Genomic DNA, 20,291 nt, shown 5'->3' on the forward strand with positions numbered 1-20,291 from the left:
GTGATGAGTAATAGCCAACACAGGAATCATGCTAAATTAAAAAAAGAAAGTCAAGAAAAGCCTGTGGCAATCTTTGATTTATTTGGTTTAGAAGTTTTGGAAAACAAAGATTTATCTATACTATATTGAATTCTGCTCCAAATAATACATCTTTGTTTTATTCTACTCATTTATTTTCTACACACCCAATCTTAATTAGGTTTCCATTTCCCATATTTTCCTTACAAATATTTCACTTTTATAGCATATTTGTATGTTCAATTTGTAATTTATTTTTACTAGAAATTAATGTGGATTCTATGATATATTGTACCCGACTATCTGCTCATTTCTGTTTCTCCACTCAGCCCTTACATATATTTGCAGATTCTGTCTACACATTTTTCATGTCTTTGTGCATTTGTTCCATGGAATCCCGCAGGTACCAAAATCCCTGCTCACATTTTCAAGACCTGCAGTCATCCCTGTGAAACCAGCCCTCCTCATGTGAGGGTTTTGCATCCTGGGAATACTGTATTTTCCATCTGTATTTAGATACAGAACCTGCACATTCAGAGGGCCAATTTTTTTATAGTTATTGAAAAAAAATTGGGTGTAAGTGGACCCATGCACTTCAAACCAGTGTTGCTCCAGGGTCTACTGTATTCAGATATGGATTCTTGTGTACTAATGATTGCCATCCACTTGTCTAAATCTTTCCTGAGCTTAAGAAATGTATATTCAGCTTTGTTTGTAACTTGTAAACAGAACCTAAAGTCAACATGTTTATAACCAGTCTCATAAATTTGCCTTCTAATCTATCTCATCTTCTTGCATGTCCTATTTTGGGTAGACTCATCTATTTTAGTGGTTCTCAAACTGTTTTTAACCTACACACATAAAGCATAAAGTTCATTATAATCAAATAACAGGATCTTTATTCAGCCACAATTTCCTATTAGGGAATGTTCCCTTGGAGTATGGGGAAAGACATACTAAAATATCTCATTTGTGGAGGGAAAAAGAAAACTTAAGAGATGTATCATGTAATAAAACTTATAGCAGTGTTTAGAGGAAAATCTATTGAAGTGAATGCCTATATTAAAAAAGACAAAAGTTCTCAAATTAATAACCTAACTTTTCACTTTAAGAAACTAGGAAACTAGGGAAAGAAAATACACAGTAAACAGAAAGGAAATAATAAATAGAATGGAAAAATGAAATAAGAGAAAAATAATAAAGAATATCAAGAAAACTGTAAGTTAGTTCTTTGAAAATACCAAGAAAATTAGCAAACTTTTACCAAGTCTGATGAGAGAGAGAGAGAGAGAGAGAGAGAGAGAGATTAATTAGAAAAGTGAAAAGACACAATAGAGAATGGAAGGATAAATATCTATATATCATATATATTCAGAATATATAAAGTACAGTTAAAACTCAATAATAATGTTTGAGAAATTAAATGTATGAAGGATTTGAAGAGAAATTTGTCAAAAAATATATATACAATGGACAATAAGCACATGAAAAGATGTTCAGTATGACTCGTCCTTAGGGATATTTAAATCCTGACCACAAGATACCACTTGCTACCCACTTAAATGGCTCTGATTAAAAGGACAGAAAATAAAAACTGTTAGGATGTGGAGTGATTAGAGCTGTCCTGCAGAATGTGCAGAAATATAACATGACGTAGCCACTTTGGAAAACAGTTTGGCAACTTCTCAAAATGTTAAGTACATTCTTTGCCTAGGCCAATACCTATAAGAGTTTTCCTGACCTTTACTAGAATTCGTATAGTTTCATGCCTTACGTTTAAGTCTGTTATCCATGGAGAATTAATTTTTTTGAGTGGCAAGAGGTACAGATCCTGTTTCAGTCTTCTACATGTGACTACCTAATTTTCCCAGCACCATTTTTTGATTAAGGATTCTTTTCCCCAGTGTATGTTTTTGTCTGCTTTGTCAAAGATCAGAGGGCAATATGATGATGGTTTTATATCTGGGTTCTCCATTCTGATCCATTGGTCTAGGTCTCTGTTCCTGTGCTAGTACCATGCTGTTTTGGTTATTATAGCTTCATAGTATAGCTTAAAGCCTGGTAAAGTGATGCCTACAGATTTGTTCTTTTTGATTAAGGTTGCTTTGGCTATTTGGGAGTCTTTGCTGGTTCCATATGAAGTATAGAATTAGTTTTTCTAGATCTAAAAAAAATGACATTCATAATTTAAGGGGATTGCATTGAATCTGTATATCACTTGTAGTACTATAGACATTTTAACATTGTTTATTCTGCAGATCTGTGAGTATGGGATATGTTTCCATCTGTTTAAATCCTCTGCAATTTCCTTCCTCAGTGTTTCGTAGCTCTCCCTGTAGAGGTCTTTTACCTCTTTAGTTTAATATATCCCTAGGTATTTTTATTTTCTTTGTTGCTATTGTGAAAGGTATTGAGTCTTTGATTTGATTCTCAGCTTGAGTGTTGTTGGCATTTAGGAATGCTACTGATTTGTGTACATTGATTATATAACCTGAGACTTTGCTGAATTTATTTATCAATTCAAGGAATCTCCTGGCAGAATCCTTGGTGTTTTCTAGATATACGATCATATCATCAACACAGGGAGACAGCTTGACCTCTTCTTTCCCCATTTGGATACCCTTGATATCATCCTCTTGCCTGATTGCTCTGGCTAGGATTTCCAGCACTATGTTGAACAGAACTGGTGACAGTGGGCAACCTTCTCTGGTTCCAGTTCTAAATGCAAATGCTTTCAGTTTTTCCCTGTTCAGTATGATGTTGGCTGTGGGTTTGTCTATATGGTCCTTATAATGTTGAGGTATGTTCCATCTAAGCTTATTTTGTTAAGAGTTCTTATTATAAAATGGTGCTGAATTTTGTCAAATGCTTTTTCTGCATCTATTGAGAGGATCATATGGTCTTTGTTTTTACTTCTATTTATGCAGTGAATCACATTTATAGATTTGTGTATATTAAACCATCCTTGCATCACTGAGATGAAGCTCACTTTATCATGGTGGATTAATTTTTTGATGAGCAGTTGAATTTGGTTTGCTAGGAGTTTATTGAGAATTTTTGCATCTATATGTATAAGGAAAGGGTATTGGTTTGTAGCTTTCTTCTTTTGTTGTGTCCTTTCCTGGCTTTGGTATCAGGATGATATTGACTTCATAGAATGAGTTGGGGAGGATTCCTTCTTTCTCTATGTTATGAAATAATTTCTGTACTATAGGTACCAGCTCGTCTTTGTAGGTCTGATAATATTTGGGTGGGGAACCATCTGGTCCAGATCTTTTTTTTTTCTTGGGAGATTTTTTATTGCTGCTTCAAATTTGTTATTGGTATGTTCAGGAGTTCTATTTCTTCCTAATTGAGCCTACGGAGGTTGTGTGTTGCCAAGAGTTTGTCCATTTTCTCAACATTTCCAAGTTTATGTGCATAGAGATTTTTATGAAGAAGATCCCAAAGGCAATCACAGCAACAATGAAAATAAATAAATGAGACTTGATCAAATTAAAAAGCTTCTTCTCAGCCAAGGAAACAGTCAATACAGCAAATAGGCAAGCTACAGAATGGAAAGAAATATTTGCATGCTATATATTTGATAAATGGCTAATAATCGGAATCTACAAAGAGCTCAAACGAATCAGCAAGAAAACATCAAACCATCCCATTAAAAGTCTGTAAAAGACATAAACAGAAGCTTTTCAAAAGAAGATAGACTAATGGCCAATAAGCACATGAAAAAATTTTCACTGTCTCTAATCATCAGGGAAATACAAATCAAAACCACAGTGAGATATCACCTAACTCCAGTGAGAATGGCTGTTATCAAAAAATCCCAAAACAACAGATTCTGGTGTAGATGCCAAAAGAATGGAAAACTCATACACTGTAGGCAGGACTGCAAATTAGTATAAACTCTATCAAAATAATATGGAGATAGCTCAAGGATCTCAAGAGTAGACCTACCATTTTATCTAGCAATCCCACTACTGGGTATTTACCCAATGGAAAAAAAAATAAAAACACTTTATTAAAAAGACACTTGCACTCAAATGTTTATAGCAGCACAATTCACAATTGCAATGATGTGGACCCAAATGCCCATCAATACAGGAGTGGATCAATAAAATGTGGTATATGTATGCCATGGAGTATTGCTTAGCCATAAAAAAAAATGATTAACTTATACCTTTTGTAACGACCTGGCTGTAAATGGAGACCATTCTTTTAAGTGAAATGTCACGAAAACAGAATAACAAAAACCATATATACTCACTACTAAATTGAAACTTACAGATCAACACTCATGTGCATATGTGGTAGTAAAATTCAATGAAAATGAAGCAGGTGGGGGAGAAGGGATGGGTAAATTCACACCTAATGGGTACAATGCATACTACATAGGTGATGGGCACACTTTTAACTTTGACTCAAACTGTGCAAAAGCTATTCATGTAATCAAAATGGTTGTACCCATGTTATTTTCTGAAATTTTAAAAAAATGTTAAATATAGAGTTATGTTAAGGCTCAGCAATTCCCCACTTTAGTATACACCCAAGAGAACTGAAAGCATATATATGTATAAAAAAGTGTACGTCAATGTTCATAGAAGCATTATTCATAATCCTTAAAAGTGGAACAACCTAAAAGTCCACCAAATGAAAAATGGATAGACAAAATGGGGTATAAATACCCTGGTACACCCATACTACTGATGCTACAACATGGATGAAGCTGAAAGCACTCTGCTAAGTGAAAGAACTCAGCCATAAAAGACCACATATTGTATGATCCCATTTATATGAACTGTCCAGAATAGGTAAATATATAGAGACAAATAGTATATTAGACAAATCTATAGAGATAAATAACCTTGGAATGGGTGTGAGATTATGAAGAGTGACTGCTAATTGGTACTTAGTTGTTTTTTTTTTTTTTGCGTAATAAAAATGTCCTCAACTTAGTGCTAATGGTTGCACAAATTTTTAATATACTAAAAAGCAATGAATTGTGCAAAAGAAAGTCAATATGTTATTTTTAAATGAAATTTTTAAAAACTGTATCAACTTTCAGATTTTTTTCTCTCATTGAAAGAAATGTATAATTATAGATTTTTTTTCTTAATTATTATATTTAAGCATTGAGTCAAAAATTCAAGCATTTTATAACAGAGATACTGATACAAATGTATATTTTTTGTGACAGTGTCTTGTATCTTCCTATAGCTTTCCATTTTGATGTGTTTTATAACCAGACCTCAAATAGATAAATGCAGCTTTTTATTGCACTGCCTGGTCAGTTCATCCTAAAGTAGAGAATTTAAAAATTGCTTGCCCAAATCAGTTAAGATACAAATATTTTAATAGTCTATCATCATTCATATTAAATGTTAGAAACTTTGACAGTAGTAATTTTCAGAGGTTCATGTAGAATGAAGTTTATGGTTTTCTAAACACTGGTCATAGAAAAATAAATCATGAGTTGTTTTATTTGAAAATTACATATTGAGGAATTTCACTTTGTCCTCTTAGTTACTTTCTATGGTTACAATTTAACTTTAGGGCTTTATGGTTTTTCCTTCACTGTAATACAATTATTTGTTGACTATAACATGTAACAAGTTAGAATGATTTCTTGATTCTGATAATAAAAGAAAGAAAACAAAAGAAGTCTTAGTATATCTGTTTCCAATTATACTATTACTTTGGAAAATAACTACAATTTATTATTTTATACTTAAGAGAATATACTGTTTTCAAATTATATCTAATAATATATCTAATGCTGGGTTAAGTATGTTATCACATCTACATTCAGAAAAATAAATGGAATTCACTGTCCAAACAATATCCTCAGTTACCTATATTGTCACAATGTCTTACCTTTGTCTTGGCAGGCTGATGAGGGGTTGTTTATGACACCTCTTGCTAAGGCTAAAGAGTTTGTGTACAATTTTCTGCGCCTTTAGGAAAAGTTGCTTCATGCTGATCTCCAGTTGTTCATAACGGCGCTGAAAATTAGAATCCATTGTCCACAAATGCATTATAGTAGATGTGTTGAGGAAATAATTCATAGGTAGCCTTTTCATAAAGAACTTGAATTCATCTGAAAAAATGTTAAAATTCAACACTTTAATCATAAAATAATTATTTTCCCTTTTCTCCCAAACACATTTAATATGTTAATATTAAAAACAAATAAATACAATGCATTGTTTGTGAGTAGTCAATTAATAGAAGATGGGAAATTTAGATTCTTTAGGATTGTTTTCTCTTTTGTTTCCCTTAAAATGGAACTTTCATGAAAGAAAATAATTAAATGATTTTTGCTAAAGCGAATACTTTGGGCAGGAAGTTTAAGTTCAATTTAATTTTTCTGTGTTCTCCTTTGATGTTATTTCAGTGAACTTTCTCCAACACACAGGGGTCATTAATTTGGCTTTCATTTTTGGCATTAGTATTAATAATCCTCTCCAAATTTTATATATTAAGAAATCTTTTCAGAAGTTTTCATTAACTCAGAATAGAAAATATATAAATTTATTTCTAAATGATTTTATTAATTTTTGATGGAAGGAGAAAGCTTTTGAAATAGAAAATTATAATATTCAACTATACACTCTGATTATATCCCATAACTGACCATATCCAGTATTTTATGACGTAATAGATTAAAACATAAAAGCATGCTAAAGAGAAAAAAATAAAAATAATTTAAAGCTACAATATTGGCTTTTATTTTTTTGTCAATAATTATGCCTTCTTTTCAAATGTCTGGTTAACCATCAGTAGGACTAAAAGTTGATGTTATATGAAAATAAATAATCATTTAATTATTATCTATTATCTATTTAATTAATAGATCTATTAATTGTCTAAACACAAAGATAGTTGAGACATTAGTCAAAAGATAAATGGAACTGTTTTGTAGCAAAGATTTTATATTTTACATTTATTAAGGTAGTACAGTGTTAACACTAAGTAGATTGTGATATCTTAAAGATGCATATTGTAATTACTGGAGAAACCACTAAAAACGCAAAGAGATGACATTTAAATCCTAATATAGGAAATAAATTAAAAATTAAAAAAGGAGAAAATAACCAAACTGTCCATTAACAAATGAATAGCTATATAAAATGTGGTATATACTTACAATAGAATACTATTTAGCCATAAAAATGAATAAAATTCTGATACATGGTACAACATAAACTTTGAAAATATTATACTCGGTGAAATAAGTCAGACAAAACAGGACAAATACCATATGATTTCATTTATATGAAACATCAAGACTAGTTAAATTGATAGAGACAAAAAGCATATTAGAATTTACCAGGGGCTGGATGAAGAGGAAACGGGGAGTTATTACATAATGGTTACAGAATTTCTGCTCTGGGTGAGGAAAACTTTTCAGAAAAAAGATAGTAGTGATAGTTGCATAATATTGTGAATTTAATTAATGCCACTGAGTTGTAGACTTAAAATTGATTAAAACGGCATATTTTGTTATATATATTTTATTACAGTAAAAAGGAAATTTCAAAAACGATGGTTGAGCTTTACCACAACTCCCTCTTTCTTTTGAAGTAGCTATTATAAATAGGAACTCAAAACATAAACTTTGCATTGATTTTAATACTTCTTTGGAGGATCTATTTTGTTAAGAATATCAAGCACTCATTTCTATGGTCGTGTTTCCCCCCAATGTACACATCCACACACCGCCAGATTTGGAAAATGTTTTCAATGGCTAAAACAATATTATTTGGAAAGTCAGACAAACCATGTTTTAGTTGCTATTCTACCTGTAAAAATGTTATATGACACACAATAAACTTCTGCTTCTCTGTACCTTAATTTTGTCCTATGTAAATAATATAGAAAGTACTAGATGTTGATAATCTTATTTAACTTTAAAATCTATGATGTTACAAATGGTTGTTTTTAGATGCCCATTTATTTAGGTTTAAATATCAAGCTTAAAAATAGTTGTTTTCAAAAGTCCAGTTACAGCTATTAGGTTATCATTCATCTGAATTTGGACAAGGTGCAGCAATACTTGTTCATTATATGTAGGCATTGTCACTGTCGTAGTATTTTAAAATGAACAAATTATTGTTAACATTTCTTAAAATATGCCATTGACACTGGATAAAGTGAACCACATTAATACATGCACATATTTAGATCAATGAATTTACATTCATTTCTTATATTAGGGCTATCTAAATGTTCAGATCCAAACTATTTTCATCAGTGCTGGGAAAGTCAACTTTTAACAACATATTATATTCATGAATATTAAGTTTATTTCTTATAGAGTGCATAAATACAGAATCCAAGCATCTTTTGTACATTGAAGGTACAGACTTTTGCCTGAATTAGAGGGAAAAACATAACAAAAGGAAGGACTTTTTTATAAGAAAGATTTTAGAGGGCATATCTATTTGATATGCTTCAAATCATTTTTTAAGTAAGCAGAGTATAAATAATAGACATGTTTCAAAATTTCAATTTGACACTACCCTATATTTTGTTTGGTCCCATATGTCTCTTTTGAGAAATTCCCTCTTTTGAATAAAGAGTTGGTGCATAGCAATTGGAAAGCATTTCTTGGATTATTCACAGAGCAGATGCCACTACTTTGAAAATCCATCATTCATTTCATTGTCATCTTTTACTTGAACACTGTTGATAGGCATTTATTGTGTCATGGGTATACATTTTTTATGTTCATTGTTTGTTATAATAATACTTGGAAATGATCTAAATTTGTATATATTATTCAAGTTAAGGAATATTTTAAAATAGAATTTATTTATTTTACCAAAGTGTATATAATGGTGTATGTCAGCTGAAAATTGCCACTATGTAATTTCTAAGAAATAGAGTTTTAGCATGACACTTGAATAATTACTTCATTATGAAATCATTAGGAATCACCGCTGACAGTCACCCAAAACATTTATTGAACACCTGTTGTGCACAGAACATACAGATGTTTCAGTCTATGACAGCAAGTATGGATAAACCTTTCATCATATTTTTAAAAATGACTAATGACATGCAATATTTTCAAACCCTAAAATAACATCTTCAGTATCTGAAATTCATTCTACTTAGAAGTCAATAGAATTCCCAGAAATATTCTTGTGGATATTTTTCTTTTATTTTTGGAAATTAGTAAAATTTATGTTTATAGAATACAGAAATGAAATTTGAATGACACATTAGAATTTTTATATAAATAATCTACATAACTGAAAAGAGAAAGTACAATAATTAGAGATGGCAGATAACATTTTATCTTACAGTAATTTCCTTTTAATATGGGAAATAAATGACTAGCCATATTTTGGGAAGTATAAATAAATTCGTAAGAGAAAATAAATCAATGTAGTGTTAAAATCACTCAGAAAAACTAAATTTAATACCTAAGTTATTAGAGAGATATTATTCTAGAAATATGTTTGTTAAGTATGTATCATTTGAGTACTTTTGCACAGCATTGACTACAGAGAAACAAAATAACAAAAATAACAAGAATAATAATGGTAATAAACATCATCTATGTTGAGAGGAAGTTATAGTCAGTCACAGTCTTCTTAAAATAACTAATTTACATGAAGCGAAGAATATTACAAAGGGAAATATATTAATAAATTCAGTAGAGGGACTATTATGATTTGTCTGTTTAGAATTTTCCCATCTTCTATAGTAAATCACCCATATGATTTTGAGTGACCGCATATCAACGTCAGTCCGTTCAAACCATTCTACCAGCCATGGGTACAGAGTTAATACTGAAATTGACAAAATACTATAATGCATATAAAGTAAATGGCAAGCCTGTTCAATAGCTTGTGCACTGGTCAATTTTATGGGCTACAAAGTGATGGTTGTACAAGAACATAAATCAGAAGCAGATTGTAATTCCTTTGTAACTGCTTAGAAATACATTGTGCTTCTTTCTGACTATTTTATTTTTCTCTGAAAGATGCATTATATTTCTCTATTCAAATATTGAAATATTTGAATACATTAAGCTAATTAGAGTAATATATCCTTCATTGTGTTGTCCTGTTTATGACCCCATCCAAATGTTTGGTCAGTTACCCAAAGCTTTGTCTTTAAGTATAGAAGCTGGAAAAGCTAGGTCTGCCCCCTGCCAGAGCCCTTGTAGTTACAGAATGGATGCATCGTTTAATCTATAGAAATTGGGTATACCCACCCTGATTTGGATCTTAAGCTGTTAATGCAAAGCCTAGAGAAATTTCCTCAGGAGGTAATGGTTACAACATGTAATGAAGTGTTTAGTTCAATCTGGCATTCACTGCAGTTACTAGCGATGACCTCAATAAATACGTCGTATGTAAAATTTTGGACTGTTTCCTTAGCATGTAGCACAAGAGTATGTTTCTCTCCTCTTCTTGGTGATTTTTTATGCTACCCAACATCCTTTAATGAATTTTTTAACAGGTTAAGTTATCTACAGCCTGTTTTTCTTGCTTGCAGTCAAGGATCTGGACTTAAAGGAGTATAGGTATCAGCAGTGGTTTGACAAAACCTTCCAAAGACAATTGAGGGAGTATGTGGTTGGTTTCCTAGACTGGGGAAAAAGGCTTTATAAATCCATCCACTATTAAGGTTGAAACTTTGACAACAGAACTTGCACATGTGCTCATGTAGAATGAAGTGCTTGTTGCAGGAATGGCATTTGAGACAACGTGCCTATGTAGAATTGAATGAAAAGCATGAAAAATTCAAAGACTGGGGGTGAGTTGGTTACTACTAACAGAGATGGCTTGCTTAAAGAGGTCAAATTTCTGCACTTTCTTCCAAAGCTCAGAATGAATGTTAGAGACTTTCAAAGACTGCGCTAAAGCAATCTTTTATCTCTTACAGCTGTAGAGCTTCAAAATAAACTTTGGTCCCAAGATTAAATTTAAATTTCTACCAGGTATGTCACATTAGAGTTAGAGAAATAAAACTGATTGGGAAGGCATGGGAACCTGGGAACTCAAAGTAGATATATGGGAGGACTGAAACTGACACAAAGTGATCCAAAGCATGAATTCTTTCCTGCCCCTCCAATGCAACACCTCTGCCCTGTGTGATGGACTTTGTCTTGGCTTCAGACATTGCAATGATCCTAATCGAAGGATGCCCATCATTGGGAATCCAATGTTTATCACGCCTCAGTTCCATCACCCATATGGCCCAGGGGAGCTTATTAAAAATAATTCTAAGGGAAGGCTAATTTTCCAATAAACTATTAAGAATTTGCTAATTTTTATCAAAGGAAACAGTATTACATGCATTGGTGAAAAGAATATCAGCCTCTCTGATGAGCGAGCACTGTACTGGCTGTTTTCTGCAGGCTGGGGACAGCAGGAAGGTGGAAATATGTGTGGAATCAGATAAGCTGTCTGATTTCAATGAAGATATAATTACCTCCTGTGACTGAGGCCTAGTGGCAGTTAGGAGCCACCAGAGGCACAGACGGTAGACATAAATTATACACAACGGGTCCAGTTAGACCTACGTAGAAAGGTCTAACCTGTAGAGATTTTAGGTCCCTAGGGACATAAATAGAAAACCAGTGCCTAGAGGTCCTATCTAATTTATATAATTTTAAAAAAAGGCATAGTTCTCATAACAAAGATCTGACTGAGTCATAATGAGAAGAAGAAAGCTTTATGATCAAATTCTCAGTCCTGAATCATTTCAAAGACTCAGAACTCCTGGATCACAATTTAAATTGGGCAAATCTGCCCCTTGAATGTTTAGTTAATGCTAATTTCTGGGGCCCTGAAATGTTAAAATATTCCATCCATCACAGTGTGGCCTTATAAAAATAAGGTAGTAAATTTGGTTCTCCCTGTATCCTCTTCAAATTAGGTCCAGGTAGGACCATAATCCATTTCATATTTATTTCACCATTCTCCGTTTAAAATATCAGAGTAGAAAAATATTGGCTCCATAACTTATTATGGAGTAAGATCTATTAAGGTAAAAAGATAAAGTGAAGCTTTCCCTTATGACTAAAAGTCTAAATCCCAAGTCATATTTCTTGTTTTTTTTATGCTTGACACAATTTGCAAGAATTAGAGATCAATTCAACTCTTGAACATTGTGAGGATCCTATTCATATTCCATTTCCTGTTAATTCTACATGTTGGCTAGAGACTAAACATAAAATAACTCTAATTAAAACTGCTATTCCTGACGTGGTAGCTTTCCTAGGGGCATGACTCTTGGCACAAGGAATAAAGCTTCTTCTCTGGTGCACATTTTTTTTTGTGTCATTGTAAACAGGCAAAACCAGGGACTATTTTCTTTTATATGTCAGTTACAAGAGTTAAACATACCCTTATTCCAGGGTTAAATAATTTCTCAGCCTCTGTACAACAATTTACTTCACCACGCCATGGGACATATTTTGTTAATGAGATGATACTAAAAAATGTGGAAAACACAAGTAGTAGGTATTCCAGCTGCTGGCCCACATTTCAGCTGCGCATGAGGACTGACAACAAATCTTATGTATTCCGACAGTTCTGTGATCCTGTGCACATTTGGATGTCCCCTTCATCCCCTTCAAAATGAAGAACAAGTAACTACTTCTTCATCTCCCCTTAATAAGATGGATGTACAAATCTTGGAAATTGTATCAAATGAATTCTCTGGTGACATTATTGATAACGATGACTTTCATGATCTTTATTGGGGTGGCAGGTGTGCCAGCCACAATTCTTACGCTCCTCGATGTCCTCAAGAGATTGTCCCTGCTATGTGATTTCAGGATTGCTCCTGACATAGCCTCTGAGCCAGCATCTCCAGTCCTCATGCTGATTCTGTCAACTATCCAATCCAGTGTCTTTAAATAAATTCTTTTTCTGCTGTACTCAGATTCTATTCTTGCAAGAATGCTGACTGATACAGCTAATAGAGGCCTCAAGGGTAATTATAGTCTGTAATTCAACAAGAGTTTAACAAATATTTATTGCGTGGCTACTGTGTGCCAATCACTGTGTTAGTTAAGTGTTAAAACTATGGTAATAATTATTATCGTGGCTATGATAATGGTACTTCCCTCATAGGATTTATGTGTAGATGAAATTAGATAATTACTATGAAAACATAATAAAATGTTTTTACATAATTAGTGACAAATAGCTGTTAGCTATTATTTTTCTTTTGACAATTATTTCAGTGTTTCTGTATGTGCTGTGCTGAGCACTTTACGTGGATCATCTCATTTAATTCTTATAACAGTCCTAGGATATGGGTACCATCATAATCTACATTTTGCTGATGAGAAATTTTCCCTAAGAAAGGTTCAGCAAACTGTTCAAAGTGACACTGTTATTAATCAGAGCCCAGAACAAACCAAGTCTGAAAAAAGCGTGGTTCCTACTTAATAAGCATAAATTATTCTAGAGTTGAAAGGAAAATAAAATTATTCTTCCCTATGTTTAAGCAGTGCTTTTGTTTGGTAGACTTTTCATAAACATTATTGCATCCAGTCTCGTAATAACCATGCACTACTAGGCCAAGCTGGTTTTGTTGAGATGTGGTGTGAAACTAATTTGAATTACAGGATCATCACATAGATCTAACTATGAGAGAAAAATGAGGAATATAGTAGACTCAAGGAAATATAAAAGGAAAGAAAATTTTCTATTTCATGAGGGTCAGGGATATGTTTTATTTTCCTTTGTATTTTCTCTTTCCAAAAGCCTAAGACAGCATATTACACATACTATGAATTAAGCATATATTTCTTAAATGGCTTAACTAAATTGTCAAGATTCAGAAAGAAATGGTTGAAGCTGAATATAAACAGATACAGAATATTTCATGTAGAAAAGTAGAGCTTGAAAATGGTCATATAAAACATGGAGCCACAAGTGATCCACGTGGGAAAATAAAGTTGAATTAAGATGTGTATTATAGTTCTAAACCTTAGTACTGCTTTGGAAAAGGGAATTTGGGTTGAAAGCAAAACTGCAAAGTAAAAACACAGATAAATTTCTCAGCATAACGGATGAGCAAATGGCAGATAGAGTTCAGGTTGTGAAATTATGACATGTTAATTTCAGACTGACAAATTATTAAACAAAATATCCTGCAATAGTATGCAATCATTGGTTATAAGCAAAACTAGAAGCACATATTCATGATTGCATGAGCAAAATTTTCATTCAGTATCTTTTAATTATTAAGATTTCTTCTAGGCCTCAACTCTCTTAATTCTACACTGTAGTCATTTCTGTCATGTCCACTGTATTGAAATTATAACCATGACTTAGACATGTTGAGTAAATGTCTCCAGGTGTGACGCCTCCTAAGAAATGTCTACAGAAAAGCTTCTGAACACACAAGCAATATTTGCCTACAAGATCAAACTCATTTGAAACTATTTACCCACTAGCAGACAAGGAAGCCAGGGCTAGGGTGATGGTGGCAAGAAGTCAGATGGCTTGAAAAACTCAATGTCCCTCCACAGACAAAGAATTTTCCCTCTGGCTGGAGGGATTGGTGGGGTCGACCTGATGTCTACAATGGGTCCTCATTCCTTTATTGGACATAATGTAACTGGCATAGGTGTGCAAGTATGTTGCAGTTTTTATTTTATTTTATTTGTTTATTTGTTTGCTGGCTTGGTTGCTTTTACTAAATAGTCTACGGTATGTTTGATTGAAATCCAATGGAGATAGGATGGGGAAAAATACGTGTACACTTTAAATAGCAAGTAATACTCAAGGAAATACCCTTTCTCTTAAACAGGGAAAACACCACTCTCCCCTTGTAGGCCAGCTGTCAATTTTTGCAGCAGTCTTTATTCCTTGTTGACAGTTAATGAAAATGGCGTCCAAAGAAGTTTAGTGATTTCCCTATAAACATATATCTACAGAAAAGCTGAATTAGTACTTAAACTAAGAACCTTCACCCATAAATTGTATTTCATACTATATTGTCATCTTAAGTGTCACATACATCAAATAAAAATATACAATAATTATTGAAATAATACTAATTCACATGGTATTTAACTGTTAGGAAATATTTCCAAACAGGACAATTTTTAAAATTATATAAATAAAATCATCAGTGTTTTAATGTTATATTGATACATTTATAATTAAACTAAGAATAAGTATAAAAGAAATTATCTTATGCTATTCCGATATGGTTTATTGCAAGGATAGTTCCAAGTATAGTTAAGACTCTCATCACACTATAAAGAAATTACCTGAGTCCTTGGTCATTTGATAGAACCCTAACAAATTATTTCAGAACTTTGGAAAATCAAACTTTAATCAAGAGTGGATACACCTTTCAAATAGTGAAATCTCTGAGAGTAGAAAGCAGCCCAAGTCCTACATGGAAACAAGGAAACCACGTCTAGACAAGGAGGCTCTCCCCACCGGCCAAACTGAGTGTCTCTACACATTTCTAGGCAGAATGGGGAGCCAGGCAGTTATTTTGCCCCATGATATTAAGTTGAAATCTGCTTTATAATTTTTTTTCTTCCTTTTCTCATAGCAGTTTTTCATATAATGGAAGTGCCTACTAGAAGAAAAATAAAAGCAATATGATAAAATTTTCAATAAGACTAAGTTAATGTCGGGGTGACAAATGGCTAAAGTCCTTATATGTGAGTTAATTTCTTCCTTAAATATTTAAATATTGGCTTTTATGTTACAATTAAGAGATGGTGTGCTCTCTCTTTTTATCAAGCCATGATTACAAGTGATTATTCATTATTTCTTAGCTGTTAAAGATTTTTTACTCTGGATTGAATTAACCAAATATGCCATGTGCCATATTCCTCTGGTACACCTTTTGTAATATTGTTAATACTTGAATTTGTTAAAAAGTTAACTTTTTTGAGGAAAACAATAAGTGATGTTTCTAACTGGTCATGGCTTAGTCTGTTTATTCCAAATTAAAACATCTCGGACTGTGGCATTTACACTTTACAAACAGTTGGCAGTTGTGCTAACTTGTTTATTATGAACTTGGCACCATTGTCACCAGTCTAAAGCCGAGAATTTCCCCCCAAATCCCCTTCCTTGGACAGGTCTAGGTTAGAGATTTTCAATGACAGAAACTCACATGAATCGTGGAGGACAGACATGAAGTGGGAGCTATCACCATGATGATTAACATGTGACAAGCACAGTCCTCCCCAAAATGCAGTCATATGGTGGCTTCCACAGGCAGATCCAGCTGCTTCCACAGAAATGGCAGCGTGCCCAGAAGCAGCAACTTCCAAATACCTCTCTCCAAGGTGTCTCACTTGACAGTGGCCAGATGCATGCAACCTCTTTGACCTGTCTGTAGACTCTTGCTTTTCCATCCGTGCCAGGACTTTGAGATTAAGCGGATTGTGGATGTTTATCTAGTCCTCTTTCTATCCCTTTCCATTCCTTCTTTTCTCATGTCTTTCCTCATATAAGCACTAATTCCCATTTAAACTCCTTGTTCCCATAATATTTTCAGTGGCTTTATTTTTGTGTCTAAGCTCTGATGAGCAAGCTAGGTAATACAGCTGCAGCTAGTTTTCTACCACATCCATTCTCCTCTTATTATTAATGCCAGAACATTGATTTTATATCTGTGTAAAGCAGTGGGTCCAGATATAAAATGACTTGCAGCCTTTGGTGGACATGTAACAACATTCTGGCCAATGTCACCGAAGCATCAACCTCTGTCTGTGCATGTGTGTGCGGGGGGAGGACTTATGCGTGGGTAGAATTTTTCATTTCATATTTAGGTTTTGTTCTTCTCTTTTGGGCTTTTCTGCATCTTTTCAAGTGAAATGCAGACCCCAAAATGAAGCAGCCATAGTGTAACCCTGAGGAAAAAGTCAAGAGAAAGGGAAAGACCTGGGCTCTCGTCTCAAGTCCTTGAAGCAACACTGGAATTACCCCCTCACTGCTGTTATATACAGATTGCTGTCATTGAGGATAGGGAAGAAAAAGCGAGAATGTAAGTCTTTAAAGCAGGAGTTCCCAAACTTATTATCTCTAAGTTCTTATCTTACATTCTTAGGAATCATTAAGGACCCTAAAGAGCTTTCATTTCTGTAAGTATTTTATAGGTATTTACCATTTTAAATTTAATATCTATTATTTCATGTGAAATAATAATAAACCATTTACATATAAGTAACACGTTTTTATAAAAATAACTATATTTTACAAAACAAAAAAACATTGTTAGAAGGTTGTTTCACATTTTGCAAACCTCTTTAATGTCTGTCTTATGAAAAAAATACCTGGATTCTCATATCTGTTTCTGCATTCAATGTTTTGCAATACCACACACTATGTAGTTTTTAGACATCTCTGTACATGCGTAAGAAAATAAAAGTGAAAAAGAAAGCAAATAATATCTCAAAATTATTATAACAAGAGGCTTGATCTCATGACCTCCTGAAAGTATCTCAGGGACCAGAAGATTTCTCTTGACTATACTTTGAGAACTGCTGCTCCAAAGAATAACACGATAATCACATGCTATTTCAATTAACATCCTTATTAGCCCTATGATGTAAATAAATAAAAGTAGGTCAGCTCTATTTATTCCCTTTTATAGTCAAGGGAACTTAGCTTCAGAGTTGTAACCTCTTTTCTCCAACATCAAAGTTGATACCTACACTGCCTGGTCTTTAAAAATATGTCTTATTTCAGCAAAGATCAAAGTGTGCGTATTACATAGCAAAGGTATATAATATATAACTAATTTAAAAAATAGCTGTATAGTTTTTTTATATAATGACAAACATTTAATTTCTCAAATCCCCTAATCATAATAAAGACAAAATCGTATGTCAGTATATGTTTACCAGCTGCTGCATCCTCTCAATAGTCTCACCCTTTTTCATCATAGATTGTCTTGGAATTCTTAGGGCAGAGAAATAAAACTATGATAGTTATCATTTGATTTTTTCCCCATGAACCATGCTGACAAATTTCAAAACTGGAGCATCATGTTTATTCAGTCTGCTGCAGAGGTGAGCTGCTCTGACCATTGCTCTGAAAATCACCATTACTGTTCTTCATGGAGAACTCTGAGAGCCAGTCATAAATGATACACATGACACCATATGGCATATGGCATGAGAGTCTGATGCTTTTGTAGAGTCCTGGCATTGTGTACAAAAAAGAGATCTAATAAATAAAATCATGGCCATATTACTCCTTTCTCACAACAACATTTTCAATAGTAATCTAAGCAATAAAAGTAATAGCAGGTCTAACACCACAGGCAATATTAAATTGAAATAGAAAATTGCAAAGCTAGTGAAATTGTTATCAGAGGGATTGATCTACAATAGAACAAATATTTTAAGCTTCCAAATAAATGTTCAGTATAACGATGCTTCACTATCGTGCAGACATTATGATAGTGATTTACCAAAGATATATTACTTAAAAAAAGTCTTGCCATCTTTCATACGCTGGGGCAAAACACAAAGAACTAAAATGAAAATACATTTATTTTTATGTTGCAATGGATTTTAGTTGTTCATAATACATTACTTAACTCATCCTAAAATCTAGACTCTCAGTTTCAAGGATAAATTCTTTTTATATTGGAACCCACAGGAACACTGAACCTAAACCAGAAATGTTGCTTCTCTGTACAAACAATTGCAGTCAATGCAATTGTTCAAGAAAGGTTTAGAAATGATTATATGTTACAAATTACAGTTTTCTTCATTTCATTGTATGAGTTTCACTTCTTATAGGATATGAAAAGCATAACAAACAGAAATATGTCTACCTATGTATTTACTGGTCATCTGTATCTATCTGTGTCTGCAGTCTATCTATCTATCTACCTATCTATCCATCAGTCAATCATCTATTAACACCCGTTACGTGTCTTGTAATCAACAGGAGACCCTACATTTTGCTGCTATAAAAAAAATTCCTGGGTGCTTAAAATAATTTCTTTCTTTCTCACACTACACAGTTCAGTGGATCAGTGCTGGGCTCTGCAGGATCCTAGGATTATGCAAGCTCTATGTTCTAACTGCACATCTTGGAACATAAGGCCTTCCTGGTTCTCCCAGTAGGGGAAGAAAAGAAAGTGAGTTTTTGTTTTGCTTTGTTTTGTTTTACTGCCGCAGCCCATAAATAACACCCTTTATTTGCACTTACCCTTTATTTGTCAGAACTTAGATTACACCACTTAACTACAAAAGAACTAGGAAAAATAAGGGAGCAAATGGAATATTTGGTGAGCATTATTGTCTCTGCAAGCTGTCCTGCTCATCATCAAAGATCTCTTTTCTCTTCGTTCTACTTATAGAACATACTCTGTACTTCCCTGGGAAAGATGACTCAGCTATCCTATTGCCGTATCAAGTGTAAAGGAAACGTTTGCTGAGAGATATAGGTTACTATGTAAATCAATTTCAGATATAGCTCCCACTGGTCTGCAAGTCTATACTCTAAAAAAAAAAAAAAAGAGAGAGAGTTATTTGCCTCCCATACCCAATATCAGGGGTGTTGGAGGGCCAGAATAACCACAATAAACATCATCAATTGTAGAGGGCATAAATGGGAGGCACAAAGAACCAGGATAGTTTTTAACTATCCTCAAACTGTCTGTGGCAGACACCATAAAAGCTCCTTACCCTGGAACTGGAGAGTGTTCCTTGATTAGGTGATGGTGTTACTTTCTAGGAGGACGTTCTTTTACCTTATAGACTTGTACTAGTAACCCCACCCACAGTTCTTTTCCAGAGAGAGTTCTCTGATCTGCTACATTTCTTTGCTTTTTTCTCTTAGTTTTAAAGGGACTGATGACCTTAAAGCTGTCAAGACTTTAAATGAAGACCACATCCTTATTTTGGTCTTTCACAAAAACATGTGCCCCTTAGACTTTCTCATTCTTACTTTCAATACTTGTGGTCAAGAAGCAGTTAGCTCTCTGGAAGTCTGAAATTTCTGACTTTGCCTCTTTCATGTCCCAAAGACAGATCATTGGTTTCTTTAACACACGATCAAACACAGCCATAAGCCATCAACACAAACCACAAGGGCTTTGCTTTTTAACCTCTTCCTGTAGAGCTAAAATTGCATGAGGCAAATGGCCTCCCTTGCAACTAATTGCAGATGCCAGTATTAACAAAGGATAACGAGTTGACGTATTTTCTTGCTATAGCACCAGTTGACCACTAGACCAAAATCATCATTTTATTTGTTTGTTTGTTTGTCCTAGAAGTGCTCACTTTTAGTATATAATTTCTGTAG

General features: G+C 33.5%; 1 protein-coding gene across 2 annotated transcripts in view; it reads right to left on the reverse strand.

Annotated features, from left to right (window-relative positions):
- Positions 1–20,291, reverse strand: part of BRINP3 (BMP/retinoic acid inducible neural specific 3) — a 394,969-nt gene that overhangs the window by 65,098 nt on the left and 309,580 nt on the right. For both annotated transcript variants that reach the window (XM_045535963.1, XM_045535964.1), the window contains one exon: positions 5,890–6,112. In XM_045535963.1, the coding sequence (XP_045391919.1) occupies positions 5,890–6,112 (223 nt within the window). The remainder of the gene's footprint in view (positions 1–5,889; positions 6,113–20,291) is intronic.

This window comes from Lemur catta, chromosome 23 (genome assembly GCF_020740605.2).
Source record: "Lemur catta isolate mLemCat1 chromosome 23, mLemCat1.pri, whole genome shotgun sequence".
Taxonomy (NCBI): Eukaryota; Metazoa; Chordata; class Mammalia; order Primates; family Lemuridae; genus Lemur; species Lemur catta.